Source organism: Argiope bruennichi, chromosome 2 (genome assembly GCF_947563725.1).
Source record: "Argiope bruennichi chromosome 2, qqArgBrue1.1, whole genome shotgun sequence".
Lineage (NCBI taxonomy): Eukaryota > Metazoa > Arthropoda > Arachnida > Araneae > Araneidae > Argiope > Argiope bruennichi.
Genome location: NC_079152.1, coordinates 54,339,770 through 54,362,929, shown reverse-complemented (window position 1 = coordinate 54,362,929; position 23,160 = coordinate 54,339,770). Strand labels below are relative to the sequence as shown.

The following is a 23,160-nucleotide window of genomic DNA, read 5'->3' as shown; positions in this document are numbered from 1 at the left end:
GCACCTCCTCACATCGACACCGAAGGGAAGGAATTTTTGAGAAGAACTTTTACTGAAGAACGGATAATCAGCTTTCACTTTACACATGAATGGCCCCCACGCTCACGAGATTTAACACCCCTTGATTTTTGGCTATGGGGTTACCTTAAGTCTCGGGTGTACCGCCATAGGCCAACTTCGTTAGTGCAGCTAAAGGAAGCCATTCGCCACGAAATCTCATGCATTCATCCGGATATGCTGTATGATGCAGTTACCAGTGTTGTCTCCCGCTTCCAAACTGTTATTTGTGGTGATGGCGGACACATAGAACAAGTACTGTAGTACTGGTGTGATACGCATGTAAACAATTGCTTGCATGCAAATAAAAGTATTTTTCCGTAGAATTGTATGTTTTGCTCGTGTTTAGCGCCCTCTATCGACAAATTTTTGAACTATTTCTTCTTTTTTTTGTATGAAAAAAAATTCCCCTTCATGAGAATAACAGTGTCCCAAACCACATTAAAATATATTTATTCCTTCAATTTTTATGAATTTTTAAAGTATTTACAAATTTAAGGGACACCCGGTATATAAAGAATGTAATGGCTGCGTCAGGTATTCATGAGACTTGGATGTAACCTAGATATTACATTTTGCATACTGACATCACTAGGCTTCATCCGTTCCATATGACATTCAATACCCATTATGAATCATATTCCATTAATGATAGCAACCAAATAGCAAAGCTCAGTCTTTTATTTGCATCTGCCAGTAAGAACTGAAGAAGTGCCTGTAGTTTTTACAGATTCAGATCCAAGATTCTGTGCAGAATACACCAAATTGACATTTCCGAAATCCCCATACTTCTCCGAATTTCACGAACACCGATAATATCTGGGCTGCCAATTTTTACATGACACTTTTCACGCCATGGACGTAAATGATTATCAAGTTAATTTACCACTTTGTGGATGATCTTCCAAACTCCTCGTTTCCTGAAAACGTCGTTCTAAATTTAATAACCCATTCAATAAAATAGGGCTTTCTTTCTTCTTCCGTCTTTCCTGTGTGGGAAATTTTTGTTCACTATTTTTGTAGAAAAATTTAACCGTCAATGCTCGATATGGTAAAGATAGCATGCTGGTGAGATAGAATGACAAATCCATTTCCAGCCAGGTGTTTCAATGTTAACCTAATTCATGAAATTGTTTTCTACATGAAAAAAACCCTCCAATGTTACTTTCATCATATTCGTACCAACCGAAATTCTTTTTCAAGCATTACTTATTTTATTTTATTATTTTTTTTATTTGGGGTGAATTTGTGAATACCCAGTATTAAGTTTTATATTTGGAATTAAATGTAATAGATTTTTTGTATATTTAACCTCTTTTCTTAATTTCTGGATAGATAATATTTTCTTTGCGATAAAACATTTTGCTTCAGAAAACTCTTCGTGAACCCAATTACCCATACACATTGCAAACAATGTAATACGTATGCATTCTGCCATTGTCACACAGAAACTGCATTAATCACCGTCCCGGAATTGTCCTAATGTGTGCAACCCGCTGACAGACAGCAATTTGGATGTGACTTGCATCAGGAAATTCTACTAGTAAATAATATGTGATAGCGATCTATGATATCAATATAAGTAACAAAAATGCTGTTGGATTCAGTGCGCTTGGAATTTTAAACCAAATTTATTATCAATCATATCAACAATAACTTAATCTCTTGTCAAATATAGCTCATCATTGTACTGTATGGCATGAAAAACCAATAACGAGCTACACTCGTTATTTTACCTGAAGAGTTTAAATAAGTATAGATAGCAATCACAGAACTGATTAAAAATAAAGATTTTAGCAACATTATAATTTCCACGTTATTCATGAAATTCAGATTTACATGAATAAATTTATTGATGTATCCTTTCACAAACAATTTTTTTTTTTTTTTGTTTAGAGATTGAAATAAAGAATGCGTTAGTGATAATATGCAAAAAATAGACCTTACAATCCAAAATATTTGAATTCGCAAGCGACAAAATTCATAGTATATCAAAAGTAAAGCGAGTTAATAATTCATGGCAAAGTCCCAAAATAAACAAATTATAAGCATCTAAATCAAATCTGACAGCAGATAAAAGAAAAGTAAGGATAGATAAAAATATACTCATTACTAAATATTTCAGTTTTTATAAATTTAAAAAGGGGACTATTCCAATGTGAAGCAAAAATAATATAATGTCAGTTATGAAAACTTACAAGATTGTATCCTTATCTCCTCCTAAACCATAATTATATCTTTTAAGAGATGAAAATAATAATAAAAAAATCTTGAACTAAGGTCGAGGAAGAAATTATTCTGAACATTATATTTCTTAGTTACATAATTCAGTAAAAATTTGATGGACAAATATATTAAATTATATTAAAATTTTTTTAGTAGTCGACAAAACAACACTTTTTATATGAAATAGAATAAGATATCCTTGATTGTTACAAATAAAAAGTAATATCTTATGCTCTTTATCCTGAAATTAGCTTTTAAAAGTGACAGTCATAAATAAAAAAAAATATTTTATGAGTTAGTTAGTTTTAAGGGCAGTTCACTTTATGGAAAGGTTTTTTTAAAATTTTTTTAAATCAGAATATTTATTTACATGGATTATTTCACATCTGTTAAAAAATCGCCACTCACTTTATTGATTGCCCAACAGCAATTTTTTTTTGATACTTTCGAACCCAAATTTTGCATAAGTCCATTCTTCTACATGCAATTTTCTTATGTTCTCGTTACTCGACGAAGTCAATATTGCTTTGATAAGTGCGAAACATAATATTTTACTTTGAATGTTTTAATTATTTAATATGCTGAAAAAGTTGCTTTTTTTCTTTTTTTTTCTAGAAAAACATGACAAATTTTTTTTAGCAGTTTCCGAGGCATCGATAATTACACTTCAAGGCATCGTACATATATTTCTTCGGTTTAGTTTGGCAACATGCAAAGAATAAATTTATTATTTAATTTTTTTCGTTTCCAAACTGATTGGTTCATTAATGTAGTGTGATAGGACTTCAAAAGTTTTGCGAGTATTTCTTTTTTTGTATATTCTATTTAACGTTTGTATTCAAAGCATATTTCATTCATTATTAATGTCCTCCAGCGAGAAATTCAAAATGAATGACGGCGATTGGATATGTTCAGATACTCAGTATGTTCTATTTATTTTTTATTTAAATGCTTGAAATAGCTAATTTCAATGATGCAGCTTTGAAACATAAATGAAATTTTCATTCATCAGCAATGATTGTTTCACCTCTAGCATTCTTTATATGAATTAATGTTATTTAAAAAATAACATTAATTCAGATAATGCGTTTAAATGTTAAAAAGTTGTAGTTAATATATAATGATTATAATGTTTTGAATAAATGTTCAATAATTTACTGATAAGAAGATGAATTTATATGAACTTGGCTTATATTTTAAAATGCAACTTTATGATAACTTGTAGGTGAATTTTTTTTTTTTTTTTTTTATTCTTTGGTATAAACCGTGGTGAATTTTCTAACTATTTTTAGAAACTGCTTTGTATTTAAGTGCAATTTCAGCTTCTTGATAATGCATAGTTTAGTTACTTTCTTTCAACAAAACATAATTTAAATATTTTGGAATATTAAACATTCTATGCTTATTCATTATATTTTTTATACTAAAAGTTTTGCTTTGATTGACTATGATTATACTTGGCAGCCTGGGATAGAACGGATTTTGATGCTAAATTAGTTTATACTAAGAGCACTTTCCTTTGTTTAATAATGCAATATGTAGTAATTAAATAATACCATTAATGTTATTGATTTATTAATTTTCTGAATATCATGAGGAGTAGGGATATTTCAAATGTAAGAATGAGAAGTGATTGGACTATATTTTATTTGCCAATATAATATTGGTAGTACTGCTGTTATAATGGGTCCATTGTCAGTAACAAGATGTACCTCTGTAGAAAGAAGTCTGTATGTGGGCTTTGTTACTTTAAGGGCTATTTTGTATGGATTAGAATGCTTACATGAGCGCTGATCATTAAACATACCCAAATACTTTATCAGGAGGGGTTTTTTTTGCTTATTTTCTAAAAATATGTAAGTTTTTTTAATTCAATTATCAAGTTTTTAACCATATTATTTATATTAATATAGTTCTTAAACTGTTTTTACTATAAATAAAATTATAAGCATTTCTTAGGCAGATTGAAATTATTGAAGTTTAATTATTAAGTTCCCCATTAAGTAAATGGGGAAAGATATGATTTATAAAGACACTATCTGTGTTATGTATCTGATGCATTAATGCTTATTTCATTACTGGTTTTGAAACTGTAGTTTCATTTTAGATAATTATTTTATTTTGAATTTGTAACAAGACCTATTCATGAAACATAAATAATATTCTTAAAGAAAACTGTGGAAGAACAAGATAATTTTAATTTAATATTTTGCATTATTTATAAGGTGAACACAATGCCTTGATAATAATATTTACAGATGGTTTTTATGTCATGAAAAGTTTAAATATACTTTTTTTTTTTTTTCCCATTCTAGAATCAATGTAAAATAAAATTCTGTATGTTTTAATTGTTAAAAAATGTTATAATCACTGTGCTGATTTTATTTTTACTGAAGTAAAAAGAGATTTAGTTTTATTAATAAAATTATAAATAATAGTAACTTTTCAAATTCTGATTTATTTGGCCTCGTAAATTAAATAATTTATCTGTTAACTTATAATTTAATAAATGGTTGTATGTATATAATGACTATATATTATTAAAATACTGCTTTTTTAAATTCTGTGCTTTTATTTAGGTGTAGTAATGTGAATTTTGCTCGAAGGTCTACTTGCAATCGTTGTGGAAAAGGTAATCATTATATTTGAGTTATTGATATCCTGGATTAAAATCTTGAAATTGAAGTTTTTAGCAGGAATTTATTTAATTTTGAAAATACTTTGTTTATTTTTGTAGAAAAAACTGCCATACCACAGCGCAAAAAATTGGGCCATGAAATTGGCAAAGCTGCTGCTGAGAAAAGTAGAGGTCTTTTCAGTGCTGATGATTGGCAATGTGGAAGGTTTATATTTTAAAATTTTCCTTTCTTGTATTTGAAACAACTTCAGGATATTTTGCTTTAAATAATTATCCTATTGAAATTAAATTGTTTAAAGATGTATTGTGCAATAGATGCTTCTGAATTAATAAGAGTACATGGCTCTAATAAAAATGTAATGAAATACATATATGTTACATTAAATATTGGGAATGGTTCCACATCAAAAGAATTGTTATTTGTATCTGTTATTCCCCTTCTTCCCCATAGTTTAAATGTAAATCATTTGTATTTTACATGAATAAGATGATTACATTCAGTGCATGATAGTGTATTTACATGATGGAAAATTTTGTTGTTTTGATAAATATAGGTCTTTACATAGTTTATTGCATGTTGTTCAGGTAGTTACATGATACAAAAATTTTAATTGCAATATATGTTTCATTGTAAGAACTTGCATTTTATGGAAATATTGTATTATTATATTCTGTTTTAAATAAGATTTTATCTCCTCTTTACTGCATTCAGATTTGGCACATTTCCAAATTTGCTAAATTATCTGACATTCTGGTATTTATTATTCAGTTCATAATGAACATAGTATCTTCATCTGAAATCACAAATTGAAAGGTATTGTTAGTAATTTTCTCTCTCATTTGGCCAGTATCTTCTTCATTATTTATAAAACATTAAAGTCAGATGATTGTTTGTCTTCTGGATATTTAAACAGTTAATATTTGTAAACTTTATGCTACGAGATTATTGTGGTAGAAAATGCAATTGTTAATCTTATATTAATTTTGTGCATCTCATGTGTTTTGGTGAATCCTTTGCATTTATGTTGCTGTTTTGTTTACAATGGAATTGATATGGTGACTAAAATGAAAAATATCACTTGCCCCCCCCCCTCCCTTAAAGGGTGGATTGTGTGAGATCAGCAATGCTCAAATAACTGATAAAAATAGACTGTTATTGAAGGAATTTCAATTGTATGGAACAGCAGGATAAAGTCTAAAATGTGGATTTAATGTTTTTTATCCAGTGGCATGATATAACTATAAAATATGAATTTGCAGAAAACCATCTTGCTGTCAGGTTTTGTTTTTATAGGTTCACCTGTTTTACTTGCAGTATTAAAGTAATCATAAAATGATTAACTTGATGGTTGCATATTTCTTTTTAATTTAAAAATAACCCTGATTAAAATTATTTTATCTAAATTGTTCTTTTTTTACATAACATGAACGTTCATTTTGATATTGAATAATTAATTTTATAGTAGATTATTGTATTAATAAACTGCTTTATATTTGCTTGTATATTTTCTATCTCAAAATATAACATTATTATGTATGACAATAGATTTTAAATTAAAAAAATTGACAGTTTTTTATTTTTTTTTATTAAAGATGTGGTAATGTAAATTGGGCTAGGAGACAGACTTGCAACATGTGCAATGCTCCCAAATTTGGTGAAGTGGAAGAAAGAACAGGTAAATGTTTACAAAAGTGAATAATTTACAAACCTCATTCAAATTTTTATGTAATTAGTAGCATTATTATGAATTACATTGTTAAAAACAAAAATATAGTTTTTTTTGGGTTAATTTGTCTTATAAAAAACAAAAAGGTAATGTTGAAATTTCTTGCTTATTTAAGACAATTTGTTATAACTAAGAATGTTTGTCTGGCTAAAATTTAAGATATAAAATTTTAATTTTATAAATTTGAAGATTTTGACTTCAAATATAGCCTGTGAATTATTCTTATTTAACAAATTCAAAATAAGTAAATTTTTAAGATCAGAAACTTTACTACTAATAAAAAAATTTAAATTATGCTACAAAACAATTTAAATCATGTTACATATTTAATAAGCATACTTTAATAAATGTAAACTGCATATTTACCAAATACCAGGTATCTGCTAAAAGCTAAAAAATATGTGCATTTATTTTAATACTTAATTCATGAAATTTTATATTTTGAAGCAAATATTTAATTGTAATTAAATATTTCAATCTTTATTAACTTTAAGAATATAATCTTTTTTCCATGTTGTTGATAGGCCTTGGAGGAGGCTATAATGAAAGAGAAAATGTTGAATACATTGAAAGAGAAGAATCTGATGGAGAGTATGATGAGGTATTATAAGGGAGCTGGTAAAAATACTTTTTTCCACCCATTATTGGTTTCTTTATAATAGATAATTTATATAGTTTGTAAAATTGAGAAATATAATAATTTCTTTTACTCCCAAAATAATTGTCAATTTTTTATGTATTATAAGATATATTTAAATACTATTTATAAATTTGTGTTATTTTTTTTTTTAAAACATTTTAATTGTGATATGTCTACATAAAGATTAAGAATTTTTCTATTTTTATTTAGAAAGCTGAAAGATTTATAAAGGTTAATATACAGTTTCAAACTAAACTAAAATAAACAAGACAGATTTAGATTAAGATTTGAAAATCTCTTCTAAGATTGTTAAGAACAGTAGTTGGTGATAACTGAGCTTAAATATAAATTACAATAATTAAAGGGAGGATTCCAAAAACTTTTGCAATGGCCTGAAAAAGTGATAATACTGAATTTTAAGAACCTTTACAAAATAAAAATGATAGTCACTATATGTTATTTTTAAGCTAAATAAGTAAACTTCAGACTTTATCAAGAAAACATTTATCCCAACATTTTTTTTTCAAAGTAGACCATATTAAAAAAAGTTGTATTCTATTAATATTCTTTCTAATGAGGACATTGACAAACTCATTGAAAATTTCCAAAACTAAGACAAACTCATTAAAAACAACAAACTAAGCAAACCAAAATTGTTTAAGCCAAGTAGTGCCATATTTAATGACCCTAAACAAATATCTGAAGAGAAATGGAGACCCAAAATAAAGAATTTCGAGATGCTGAACTTTGAAGTTAGAATTTCTTTTCAGTCTAAAAATAGTAAACACTGGATTGTTTAAATGCGTTTATTCTCATTTAATAAAATAATGAACAAAAGAAAAATGAGTTTTTTCTTTACAAAAATAGGCCAAATATTTAATTCTGTCTTCAGCAACTTTAAAACTAATTTTATGTTCAAAAACAAAAAGAACTTTATATATTTTCTAGATGTGTATTTAAAAGGAAGAAGGTCATACAAGAAAAATCTTAAAGATCTTGGGTTCATCTCTGCAAGAACCTTTAATAACATGCTAATCAAAACAAATAAAATAGTGAGAAAAATGCTATCTGAAATCAGAAATCTCAAATATAATTAAGTTATGGGGAAAAAAATAAGGCATGAATTTAAAATATGGTTCAATAGCAATGTAAAAATGAAAAGTAGAATATTTTAAATATGAAGAATTGCTTTGCAGATAATTAATAAAACTTATTTAACAATTTCAAATAAAGCATTAAATTCTTTATCACTACCTTCCTTTAGATATCAGTATACAAGTTGAATATAGTATATCTAAACAAATTGAGAAACTAAAACTAATAGAAAAAAATAGCCTTGACTGAGAAAATTTTGTAAATTCAGGAATTGGTATACTGGTATTTTTATGAGAACATCAATCATCTGACAGGAAATCTATACTTTACAGATGACTCTAAAATGAGACATTGTTGGTTGCACTTTTGCATGATACTTTAATGAAAATGAAACACATTTGAAAATCTGCCTGGTAAATAGATCCATAATTTTCATGATTAAAATAATTGCAATAAAATAAACATTTCGTTATATAAGTGAATACAATCTTCTAGAAGCCAAAATTATCCCACCAATTCCAGATGTTCTTTAACAATATTAATATTTTCTTCTGAAGCAAATCTATTAATTAATGAATAATAATATAAATATTAATTATTATAATACAATAACAAAATCACTATTTTCTGAATGAGAGCACATTATGGATATAAAGGAAATAACTGAATTTATGAACTTGTCAAAATAACGGTAACACAAGCATAAATTATCATTTTGCTGACATGAAAAATCTAATTAAAAAATAGCAATAATATAGCAAAAATTAATAGAATGACAAAAAAAAAAAAAAAAAAAAAGATGGTATACTATAACTTAAGGCCTTTAAACAAATATTTTTTTAAAGGAAATTAAGCTTGAAAGGAGATTTTTATATTAAATTCTTCACCAGTCATGGAATTTTTAGAAAACATCAGGCACGACTCTTTAGTAAATAAGTATGTTTGACTGCAGATATAGAAAACTTAATAGAATTTAGTCTTTTGGAATACTTCCTGTGTAGTAATAAGAAAATCTTTAGGCCAGAAGCCTGGGAAAATCTAGCTATCAATAATCTTTTATTTATTCTGCTCTTTCATAAATAGACTATAATTGTTTGAACAGTTATGACTGAACTGAACTAGATAAACTCTGGTACTCCTGCTTCTGAAAGTAGCAATTACAATTTTTCTTCATTTGTTTGTTACCTATCATTTTGGACTAGATATGAATTGATCATGCATTGATTTTTTTTCTTTATTTTATTTTCTATTCATTTTATTTACTTACTTATTTTTTTTTATCTAAATTTATTTAATTTAAAATTATATTTTTCTGTTAGCTTTAATATATTTCAGCTTTATCATAATCATATCTTTTTCTTTTCGTTTCTTATTCTGTTTATGTATTCTATTTATTACTTTATGTTCACATAATTTTTATTTACATACAAATTCTATTTTAATAAGGTCATTTCGGTAATGCAGAAAATCATAGATTTAAATATTTCTGATTAGGGTTTTTGTTTTTAATGATTAAGGAAGATCCTAAAATGAGGTGGTTGATTATGTTCTTTAATCGTATGGTTACTTCAAAGTATATATGCAACCAAATGTGTTAGTTACTAGCTTTAATGGTGTGTTTGTTGAATCTGACACACACAAACACACACAGTTCATCTTCATTATTCTTTGAGATTATGATTACAGTATTATTTGTTGTGTATTTAGTTACTTTAAAGTGAAATTTTAAATGTAAAAGAATGATTTATATATTAGAGTATCCTTGTATATGAAGGTAAGTCTTAGTGCCTTCTAAAATATTTTGTACAATTTGCAAAAAATGAGAATGTTTTAATTTAAAGTATATTTATTTTAGTTTTTACAATGTCTTAACAGTGTGATTAAGAATAATTTTATAACTGAAAAGAATTTTTTCCATTGTTCCGAGTTAAGAATTGTTGATTTGAATTTAAAAAAAAAAAAAAAATATTATCTAAGGGACGTTTATTAGAAGTCCAGTTTGCATCTAAAACCATTTTAGCTTATAATTTCTTATTGTATTTTGAGATCGGAAATTATATTTGTTTTTCAAATCGGATTATGGTACTTTGCAATTTGAAATTACATGATTTAGACTGATGGAAAATATCTGGTCTTGTTGGCAGTATTGTAAATCTATCAAATTTTGTGTTCCATCGGTAAAAAAAAAAAGTTGTCTATAATTCAATCAGAAGGTTTAATTCAAATATTGGCTAGCTGAAAGCATTTCTAAAAGATTTGAAATTTTCATCAATTATCTTGAATAGTGTTGATAACCTAAATGGGGGAAAAATCATTCATAAAAAAAGATTTATCATTTATTCTGGATGGTAGTGGTTATTATAAGGATTTAAGTAATGTAAAATTTTATGCGAAGTTGGTTTATAATAGGTTTAAATAGGTTTAAAAAGATTATAATAGGTTTAAAAAGATTATTTGTTGAATATTATGTGACAGATAAATGACTAATGTAAAATATTTTTTAAAATTTTATTGAACTATTTTATTTTGTAGTATTGTTTTGAGTAACAACAATTTTATAAAATGTAACACTTTCAAATTATTCTATTTTATTGTTTTCTTTTTGTATATGAATAGATGTGCAATATGATACTTATATGCTCTCTTTTAGTTTGGACGAAAGAAAAAGAAATACCGAGGAGATGAAAAACCGTTAAAAAATAAATACCAAAGTCTTAAAGATGAAAAAGTGAAAGAAATCTCCAAGCAGAAATATGAAGAGGAGGTATTGTCATTTCTCCTCCCCCCCCCTTTTTTTACTTGGGTTAAAATAAATCTTCCATATTTAAACATGTATTCAATATTTAGATTTTGATGTATGAATTTTTTGCTGTGAAGTATGGAGAAAATACAGCAGGACAATTAAGTTAATTAGTTTATTTTTAAGAATAGCGTATGATATATTTGTTCATATTTTTTTGTTATTAGTAATAGCTATTTAAATACTTCACAACCTTTAAGTGTTTTATAACATTTATTTATCTTGGAATGTTTAAAAAAACTTGTAGAGTATCTTGATTTTTGCATTTATTGTCAATGCTCTGGTACGATTGTAATATAATCAGTTTATTTAAATTTTAGTCTCTTTTTGCAGTTATATTTTTCTTCAAGAGAAGGCCAAATAATAGTTGTGTTAAAGTGGAAAATTGAAATTTGTATTAGTGTGAAAATGTTTTAAAACGTGAACAGCATTTTGAAGATTTTCTTAATATTTTATAATAATTATATTTATTTAGGCATTTTTTATAAAACTTTGTTGCCTATAATGAGAATCTGTATTCCATACCAATTATGGAACAAATATGCTATAGAATGTTAAAATTAATATAATTTCAAATGCATTAACAACAATGTGCTCCTTGTATGTACATAATAATATTCAATGTATATATATTTCAACATCTTATCCTAACAGCAGGAACTATTTTGATAAAATCTGCTACACTTTTCATTGATAGACTGCAAGTATTGTAGTTGTAATAGATATTCCTTATTATGAGATTAACTAAAAAAAAAAAAAAAATCAGAAGGGAACTTGAATTGCATATTTTAACTTTTTGATAGTAATATCTCCTGACTGAAGATGGTGAGAACATAGTCCCTTAAGATGGCAACTGAAGCTAAACCATGTAATAAAACTTATTTATTATATGCTTGAATGCATATGTGCTGTTAATGGTTGGAGTTATTTTAAAGAAAGATGCTTTTTTTTCCAGTTGATTCAGAGACATTAATTGTTGAAATATAATTGAATAATGATAGTGCATTATTCAATAAAAGTATTGTAATGAGAAATGAATAATTATCTTCTGGTTTGGTTGAAAGTATCATTGAAATGGAATTATAACTATGAAATTTTTATACACAAGGTTTTTAAAATAAGAAAATGCCCTAAAGTATAACAATGTTAAAATGATATATTAAATAATTTAATTTATGTATTCAGTTAGAAGAAAAATTTTATTCTGTGGATTTATTAATCATTTCGTTAGAATTAATTTGTGCCTTCAAGGAAGTAATATTAATAAACATTAAATTATTTATAAAATATTTCATTTCCTTGTTGCATCAAGATTATGATAAGAGAAAGATTGGGCAATGCTGAGTATTCTTTTAGTTTCGAATAAAATTTAATGTTGGTATTTTCATTTAGAAGAACAACAATAATAATAATAAAAAAAGTTGATTTTGAACATGCTATTGTATCTATCAAAAGGCCAGAAAATTGGAAGATAACTTTGCGTAGCAATTTGGGCCAACATTAACCCTATTTTTACAATGACTTATTGTGGGAAGTAGGAAAACAAGGGTGGAGAAATTACCATCAACTCGCTAATGCTGATGCTAATTAAATGCTATTGAAATTTTAGATTTTATCAATGCATTTAAACAGAAAAATTTAGATAGGAAGAACTTGAATCAAAAGTTAAAAAACCTGTGATTCATCATTTCCCCCAGATCTGTACTTTATATAGCATTCTTGAGGTTTATTTTAATGTCAAATTACTATTTCTCCAAATACTGTGGGTTGTCCTTATTTCAAAACCCATTTCATTTGACTCTGTTTCAAAATTATGTCGTCCATTTCAATAGGTTGAGTAAAGTATAGAAAGCTCTGTTTTTCAAAACCTGAATCAGTGATATTATTACTTTGGAGTAATTTATAGATTACGAGCTGCTTTGTCTTACAGAATAGTTTCATTATGGCATTTATTTAACATTCTTATTGGACATAGCTAAAATTTTTCATAAATGTTAGCATTTAAGAGTATGTTTATCAAATTAAACTAATCAATCATCAATTTTTTCTAATCAACCTTAAAAATTAAATTTTCCGATTTCAAATTCTGACATGTTTATGATGACTCTTTATACAGACCTCTGTATATGTTCTGATATTGCTATTGTTATAATAAAGTTTTCTATTTGTTTAATTTTTTAAATTTTATATTAATTCATTTCCAGTCTTACAAGGAAGGAAATTGGAATTTAGAATTTATATAACTGATTATCATCAACAAAATAAATTAAGATTATAAATTGTCATTTTTATGGAGGAAAATTAAATATTTTTAAATTTTTAACAAATAATGTTTATTTGCAACATTGTTTTAATTCTATTTTTTTTTTTTTTAGGAAGAAGAAGATGATGAGGATGATGAAGACGGTGATCTCTCCAAATATGACTTGACAGGTTGGGGAGATGATGATGAGGAAGGAGAGAATGATAAATCCAAGAAAGAAAATTCTACATCTCGATCTCACTCTTCTGCATCATCTAGGTCATCACGTTCTAAGTCACGATCATCCAGCAGTTCATCTCGTTCATCAAAGTCTTCACATTCTAGTTCTGATTCAGAAAAGCCAAAGTTGAAAAATAAGAGACAATACTCCAGGTCCAGGTAAACGGGAGGGTGGTAATGGTTGAAAGGTCAATATCGCTATTTTACTTTGCCTTCTCATCTAACACTTGATTTTGATAAGTCTGAAATCTTTGATTTCTGTATAATTACCTTTGCACATTTTCAAGTTAATCGTTAAATTCTTTATATTTGCATGATTTGACGAGGGAAAAAATTTACTTTTCATAGTATAAAAAGTCTTGAAAGAATTGATTTAAAAAAATTCTTTCAGTTTCATTATTTGAAATAGCAAATCAGTTAGTGAGGCTAATCGTTCAAAAGAAGAGTATGAATAATTGTTTAGCTGGTTTTATTAAATTTTATTAGTATGGTTTTCTAAAGTAAAACTGTTTTTTTTTTTATCATGAATGGAAGAAAAATAATTATTGTTAAATTTTTATTGAATATATTACATTAAATTGAATTCAAAGTTGAATTAGTCTTTTCTTAGTTTATTTTGCCCTTAAAGAAAACTTTTGCCTTTTTTGAAGTGTGAGAATTATGTTAAATTTCATATTTTAAACTCTTTAATTTTTTTAAGTTAAAGCAAAAAATTGTAGCTTATTTTTACTTATTCAAATCACAAAATGCATAAATGTTTTATTTTTAAGTATAAAAAATCTGTTTAAATTAATAAAAATAGTTTTGTTGGGGTGACAGTGCTTTGTATAAATGAAAATTTTTGCTATATGTTCCATATAACTTCTGGATACACCCAGTTATTTTGCTTAGTTTTATTTCATAACTGTTTTAATTAATGGCAGGCAGTTTAATTCAAAGATTTTTGTTTTCATTTTGCTTTAATTATGTTATGAAAATTTTGTTAATAAATTTATAGTCTAGAAAGAATAATCTAGCAATTAGTGAGATCTAATTTGTGCTTTATTAGTAAAGTTTTTGCCTACTTTTTGCAGAGTTTAAAATATCTTTAATATTTTGTTATTGAAATGTTATTAGAACTATGATTATAAATTATCATTGAATGTATTGTAACTTGAAGTTTTTGAAATTCATAGAAGTTATTTTTTTTTATTTTACTTTTGTGTTTATAGAAAAATATTTAATTGAAACAGTGATATTTATTGAAAACATTTTATGATATACTTCTGCATGAAAATTGTCAGTAAGAATACTTCATTAAATGATCCTTTATATATTTTCATATATTATTTAATTAGCAGAAAAAATTGATTTTGTTTATTAAATGTAATACACAATTTCTGTTTTAATGATCATTAATTTTTTTAAAATTTGTTATAAATTTTGCTTCATGGAAGAGTTTTTGCAATTTGATATAGTGTTTGCCACACATTTATGTTTTTCTTTTAAAATAGCCGAAATGTTGATTACCATCTCCTCTTCCTTTTTTGACATCAAGATATTTGATCCAATTTATTGATTATAATTTTTTTCTTTCCTGATTCCATTTTCATTATATCTGATATGAATTGATATTACTAACATCTTAAATAAGCATTTATGATCTCTTAAATTATGAATACAAATAATGAATGGTAATTACAATAAATACACAGGTAAGCTAATATGATTAGAGCAAAATTAAAAAAAAGTGCTCTAAATAAAAAAAAAATACTATTTGATAAGAGTTGATAAGTACTACTTTTTAATTCTCTAATTTTGTTTTTGTTCAATGAAGCAAAGTTCAGCTTTTTCACTTGATTTATTAGTTATCACTGTTTTCTTTCTTAAATGTATTTAAGCTTTGCAACTCAAAACTGCTTGCTCCTTTTTGTTCCATGAAGAGTATAGGAATTGATTATTGAAATATGTAGGCAATTCATTTATTATTTTCCAAAAAATTATAATGCATATTACGAGAGGATTTTAAAACATAATTTTAATATGTATTATGAAGATACATTTCTTAATATTTAGTCTTTTTAAAGATAAACTGAAATTCTTTTAAATCCTGCTTCAGATTAATTTTTTTAATTATTGCAGTTAATGGAATAGTTATATGCAATTATCAAGCATTTTTGAATAGTAAAGCATGAGTGTTAAAGAAATTATATTAAAATGTGTATCTTTGCTGTTCTTGTATTTTTCAGATCTAATTCTCCAGAAAGAAGAAAGAAAAGTAGGAAAGGTTCTTCAAGTAGCAGTAGATCATCTTCTAGGTCAAGATCAAGGTTTGCGTTTTAGAATAAGAATTAGAATAGAATGAATTTTTTTAAATAATATAGTGTTTAAATTTCGTTTTTGTAAAATGTTCTAATTCTGTAATTTAATGCTTTTAAATCTTTTTAATTTTAAGTAGCCATTTATGCTTGTAGAATTTAATTATGCTTGGATATAAGTACTAATTTCCAGCATTTTAATTTTGAAGAAAAATTTCACTTACTTTACTAAATTCTAGATTTTAATTAAAATACTTGACCAAATATTGTTGTTGAAAATGCATTTATTTTATTGTATTTATGGGGTTGAAGTTTTCAAATTGTGCCTCTGCTATTTTTTCTTGAACAAAAATATATATTAAAGTTAATTGGCAATATTAGAAGCTTTTAAATCCAAAAATATCGTTGTTAAATCTAAAAATAAATTTTCTGTTATGTTATCACAGAATTAAAATAAACAGCAACTATAAAATAAAGATGGAACTCTGTTGATAGAGCTCAGTTATTCATTTTTTAAACCATATTCATATTTTTATCAGGAATTGGAAGAAATTCAAGCATTGTAATGCTTATTTTTAAATGTTTCTTTCCTTTTTTTTCTTTTTTTCTTTTTCTAATAGCTCTACTCAAAGAAAAGATTAAAAATATCTATTCATTATAATTCATTTACATTATCTAATTGGTTCATTAATGCTGTTAAATTATTCTATAATTATGTTTAAATAATTTAAATCTTGCATTTTTTTTTCATTTGCTTGTTTGTTCTAACACATCTTTTTTCCCCCCATTTGTATGTTTATTTAACAGGGATGAGTATCTTACTTTTCTATTGCAAATTTATATTGCCTAAATTTTAAAAAATGTATATAATGATAAAAATCTGAATTTTCTAAAAAAAATGTCATTATTTTGCTGCTATTAAAAAGCACATCAGAATTTAAGAGAATATAAAAAGAATTGTTCAGTTATTCTGCTTTATCATTTTTTAAATTGACTTCCTTTTAGTGACTTTTTTAAAAACTAGTGTACTTACTTTTTCCTTCATTCTGAAGTTTTAAGTGTTTTGTTAGGTCTAAGTCTCATTCACCTGTGAACAACCGCAAGAGATGAAGCAGCAAGCTGTTTGCTTGACAGTTAAAGATAGTTGGCAAAGATCAGTTTCTGGATGAAAATGCATTATCAAGTGCTCTTCAGTATCAAAGATGCATGTGCGTCCTTTTTATATACCTCCCTTTCTTTGTTTTCTTCCAGTTAGTATTAAATTTCTTATTAAGTTTTATTGAATAAGCTAATGCATATAAGATTTTCTTAAATATTTCAGAAATTAGTAATATTTCAAGAGATGTTAGTTATAGGAATTTTGATGCCTCATATCATCCTGTTGTGTTTTTATGCATGCTAAGTCATTGCATATACAATTAAAAAATGTAAGCATAAATAAATTATAAACTTAGAAATGTGTTTGTTTATTGTTTTTACTTGCATGATAAAGCATTCAATAAATAAATATCCAAAGAAAATTTATTCTTATATTGAAATTGTACATTTTATAATTTTTTTAATAAAGGGGGAGGGGGAGTTTTGAATGTAAAAGAAATTTAAAATCAAGAGTTTTGCTTTTTGCTTGATAATTATTATTTAATTGCCAGGAGAAGTATAATCTCATAGTTTCTAATTAACCTGACATACATTATAAATCAGTTTGATAACAACAGAAGTATCAATAGACAATTTCAGCCCATTTTCACTTGCTGTTTTTATGATATATAATTTATCTGCAATGAAAATGATTACTAAACCTTATTTTAGTTTCTTGTTTATGAAGCAGGAAGATGGTAACTGTCTAAATATTTGGCCAGTAATTGTCAACAAATCTGTTCTATATCTGATTTTTTTAAAGTCTTATCTGTTCACACAATAATTCAAAAATAGAACCAACCATAGAAAGTGGATGAATTTGGTATATAGTGTCCACATCAAAATTGCAGGTTTATGTTCAAATTTCAGATGATATCTGTTTAAAGAAATCAGTTTGTGCATGTGTATATAATTAAAGAAATGAAAAAAATTGATACATCAGCATTATAAATATATATGAAATTTTGAACAATTTCTGTTAATGATTGACTGTCTGTCAGCTTGTGACTTGTCTGTATGTGTTTGCGATAACTCAGAAATGCAGTGGCTTGAATAAATGAAATCTGATAAGTGATTTTGAAGTGAAAAATTATATATCTATTAAATTTTATATCTAGTAGACTGAAAAGTAGGCATCCAAAATGCTGATTTAATTGAGTTTTTTTTTTTTTTTTTACTTTTCTGCAAATTACAAAATATGGATATTGTATCATTATGCTAAAAAGTTGAAAGGAGAGTGCAATTGTACTTGTGTTTATATTGGTTAGCATTCATCTATTATGTTTTCTGGCTGTATAACTTGCTTGTGAAATTTGACAACTTTTCTGCCAAACCTCATGTTATATCTTGTGAATGCAGTCTTTTATAAGGAGAAATTAAGTTCAACAATGTGCAAGTATATAAATTTGTCAGGGGGAAAACACCTGTATTGATATTATTGATATTCTGTGAACATAATTGAAATGCAGAAAAAAGTAGATGAATTAAATTTGGTTTACAGTTTTCATACCTAGATTGCAGATTTCTGTTAAATATCGGTGTAAATTCATCAAAGGTGGAAAAAAAATCTGAAGATTGTTCTTGTGATCAGGATAATTCAAAATTGCAGTAGACTAGATGGTTGTAATTTGGCATGTGGGTGGATTTAGCTGAAAATTATCAAACTTTCTACTAAATCCATGTGCAAAATTGATTATCTGTAGATCTCTTTATTCTTGCTTATGTGAGTGTGCTAACTCATAACTGTAAAAAGCTGGGTAAATCAAATTGAATTTGGTTATAGTAAATACACTTAAAATTGAAGATGTATATCGACTTGTGACTCAGTTTATCATGGTGAAACGATTTAAACTGTGCACTGTATTTCATTTCTGCGTTCCAAATCCCAAAACATGACATATTATGTTCTGCATTTTTTTTTTTTTTCCATGTGTTAACATAATTGTAACATATAATACATATTAGCTTAAATAAAGGTTTTATAACCTAAAATAAAAATGTTTGTGAAATAAAATATATAAAATGTTTAACAAAGTATTAACTTAATTGCTTGAAATAAAATATATTTTGATGTTTATTAAAGAAGGTAACGTGGAGATATCTTTGGACATGGGTAATTAAACTTTGGATTATAATTGAAAAACGTTGGCTTTGGGTGGATTTTGAACAAGATAATAACTTTTTCAAATCCTAAATTTATATATGCTAGCTGCTTAGATTGCATTGCAGATTCGTTAAAATATTAACTATGATCAGGGCAATGAAAAAATAGTTCTACAAGAACTAGGAATCTATAGGTTTTTATTCTTTTATAGTGTTACCTATAAGCTTTAACAACTTGAAATAAACCAAGTTATAACTCAGAAAAATTGATTTATTGTTGAAATGGGTTTCATAGATTTGTATACATTTAAGCAATTGTAATTAATTATTCTGAGTATGTAGTCATAATATTGTTTTAAAAGATGTAAAATAATTACTTTTATGTACATACTGAGAGAGGGATTGGTAGTTCAGATTTTATAAGATAATTGTAGTTCTCATAAGATGAGATATTTTCCAATCTACTCAAATTTTCTAATTCTGAAAATAAAAAAAATTATTCTTTAGCTCGTACATAAACCACGTAAGCAAAATTAAGAGCAAGTCTATAAGCTTGTTAAATTTTTCAATTATTATTATTTTTTGTAATTTAACAAAAATTGATTTTTTTTTTCATGTACATTTAACTTTTTATGCAATATTGTTCTATCTACATGAATTGTTGCTTGAAATCTATTTCTTTGAATTGTCTTGATAACTTGAATTTTCTTTAATGCTTAATTTGCTTTGAAAGCATAATTTAAACACAGCTTGTTTTTCTATTTAAAGCAACTAAAAATCCTCAATCTGCAAGATACATTAAAAAAATGTCTATGCTATAAAATATAATATTATAAAAATAAGATTTGATGAAACTTTCTACACAAAGAAGGATTATATTCCCATATATTGGATATTAAAGGTATAGATAAATTTTCCATACCAATGGTTTTATTGGATGGTTTTTATATATATATTTACACTTCCATTTTACTAGATGAATTGAATGAACTAGATGAATTGAATGAACTAGATGAATTGATTGATCTTTTCTATTTTGAAAGGCCATATGTTATCTGTATCAAAACATTTCCTTATTACACTAGTGTGGATTATCAGGAAGGGATTAGAAGTTATAAAATTGAGTTAAGGTAATTTTCTGAAATACTTGATTAATTTTCTAATAATTAGAAAGAACATTGAAGATATGAAGAGCTTCCTTTGTCTATGTTTTCTTGATTAAAAATATATGTTTGATTAAAAAAACACCTTAAATTCCTAAAAGCTATTAAAAATTAAGCTTTCTTCTTACAACATTCTATTAAACATACAAAATTGTTTCAGTATGTATAATATACTATGTAGTTTAATTTATTTATACAGGCCAACATATACTTGGGTATCAATGATTTTTTTTTTAAAATTATTTTACGAGTATTTTGATACTAAAAACAAATGCTTATATTTATCATTTATTTCTTTCCAAGATATTAGTTGCAGACATTTATATTGAATCATTTACAATACATATAAAGTTAAAGTTATTAAAAAAAATCTAAGATTTTTTTTTATTTCAAAGAATTAAAAAAATGTTAAGAAATTTAAAAGAATATTTTAAAAAATTTAGTTAAAACTTGAGTGAAGTAGGCATTTTTCTGCAATAACTTGCAAAAATATTACAATGCAAAAATGGTTTTTGCATCATCTTAACATTAAAAAAATTATCTTTTCGATAATATGTATTATTTTGTTTAATATTTTTTCAATTTTTTAAAAAAAATATTTCATTTATAATAAAAATAAAATTGAATATGAGCGAGCACATTATGCTTGAAAGGGGGAAAAAAATTAATTAATTTAGTTTTATCTACATGTTGTCATCACACTGACAAAAGCTCAAATTCTAAGATTGAGTTAATTCTCACTGCAAGCCAAACTGCACTGTAATTTTTGACACATGCCTATAATAAATAAATAATTATGAAACATGATATTTTCTGAAAAAATAAATGCAACAAAAAGGTTATTCATAATTTAAAGTAGCTGTATTTTTAATTCATCTAAAATTACTGATTTTTAATTCAGCCATTCTATGCTATTTTAGACAAACATGATTGGGTAATATACAGGATATCAATTCTAATCTAAACCCAACAGTTAATTTCTAAACCGTTAATAATATGCATAGGTATCTAATAGGAAAAATGGTCTAAATGAAGCAGAGAATATTATTTTACACAGTTTGAGTTAATAAATTTTTCTATTGAATTACGACTTTCATATTTTTAAGCAGATTCTCAAGCTAACGAGTCATATTTAGTAAAATGTTCTTAATGCACAAATGTTCTAAATTTACAAGAAACTCTTTTTTTCTATTGCAACTTAAACAGAGAAAGTTATAAAATTTTTATTATTATTATTGTATTACTATCTTATAATGATTGATAGATAGTAATACTATTTGATTGATTTAGACCAATCCATTTAAAAGAAGAAATGCCATTCAGTTCCAGCATTTCTCAAGGCTGATTAGTCTAAAATTATAAAATTGCTGTATGTTTTAAAGTAGCGATATTCAAAGCTTCATAACTTGGTCAGATATGAACACAGAAGATAGAAATTTTTGTGCGTGGGTCAAGAATATTTTATACTGAATGTGATTCCTCAGGGCCAAAGGATTGTATGAAATTTGTACTTAATAATTCTTCAGAAGTACATTTATTGATTGACAAAAAAGTATTATTTATGTTGTTTAAATCCTTTTTGAAGTTAAATTGAATTTTTGGTGAATTTGAGAAATTTTTATGAAGTAATCCTTGAAGCATATTCTGCTTAAAAGAAATTAGTTTTTATCAATGTGTAATTTTGCTGAGAAAAACTCAAATTGAAACTGTCACTGTAAATTTAATCCTAAAAAAATACTATTTTTAGCATATATTTATATGTAATGAAATGAATACCTATCATGATATTTTCTGGAAGAATAAATTAATTTTTTGTGACCTTTTAAAATATCTGTTATTCATTCAATAATTCTCTATTATATTAGTCAAGCATGTTTTATGTATACAGGATGTCCACTTGGGACCAAATAGCTAATTTCAAAATCATTAGTGATATTTATCTAATAAGAAAAATGGTCTTAATGACAAAAAAAAATTATATTGTATGTCAATACATATTTTGATGAATTGTGAATTTTAAATATTTATACACATTCTGAATACTGTGAGCTATATTTAATAAATTCTTTCTTAATGTAATAAATGAATTTTATGTAGAATCAGAGGACTTTTTTTTTTTTGAATAATCCTATGAGATATTGCATAAGACAAATATTCTATAATGCACATAAGACTTCAATGTTGAAAGATTCTATTTTCTGTACTTGTATTAAAAAAAAAAACATGTTTGGTTTCAGTAAAAATGTTTTTTGTAAAATTGAATTTTAATTACCTCTATTTCAAATTAAAATCCAAATTTAAGCGGACATGGCAAAAAAAATTATAGAAATGTATAGTACAATGAACAAAATGTATAAAATTTCTAAAATAATATGAATTATGTAACTATTAAAATTTGAAGCTTAAAAATATTTTGCTGAAGAAATTAAAACCAAGTTGCAAGAAATATTTAATTGAAAATTTTAGTGACCTTTAATCACTGTTAACCAGTTGGTTGATTAAGGCGACTAGTTTTAAATTTGCACAGAAAGGTCCAGTACATACTCTGATAATCTATTTCAAATAGCAGTTCAAAAACGATTTTATTTTTTCAAGTATTGCTCCTTCTTATGTTATTCTTTCACATTTGACTGTAAAATTACAGTAGCATTTTAAATTATAAAATGATATTTAAATTAGCTTATTAAACAAAAATAGTCTTAAATCTAATGTTTAAAATTAATAAATCAGAGTTTGTGAATTAATAAAATTCACAAAATACTGTTTATCAGTAAGTATTTAAATTTTCTTTCTCT

At 25.6% G+C, this 23,160-nt stretch overlaps 1 protein-coding gene across 1 annotated transcript; it reads left to right on the top strand.

The window, feature by feature from the left end:
- The first annotated feature begins 2,996 nt into the window (after positions 1-2,996).
- On the top strand, positions 2,997-17,419 carry LOC129959009 (zinc finger Ran-binding domain-containing protein 2-like). The gene is made up of 9 exons (XM_056071774.1): positions 2,997-3,205; positions 4,863-4,915; positions 5,021-5,126; positions 6,515-6,597; positions 7,173-7,249; positions 11,034-11,147; positions 13,559-13,824; positions 15,894-15,974; positions 17,033-17,419. The coding sequence occupies exons 1-9, from the start codon at positions 3,147-3,149 to the stop codon at positions 17,070-17,072; spliced, it is 879 nt and encodes a 292-aa protein (XP_055927749.1). The 5' UTR covers positions 2,997-3,146; the 3' UTR covers positions 17,073-17,419.
- Positions 17,420-23,160: the final 5,741 nt, after the last annotated feature.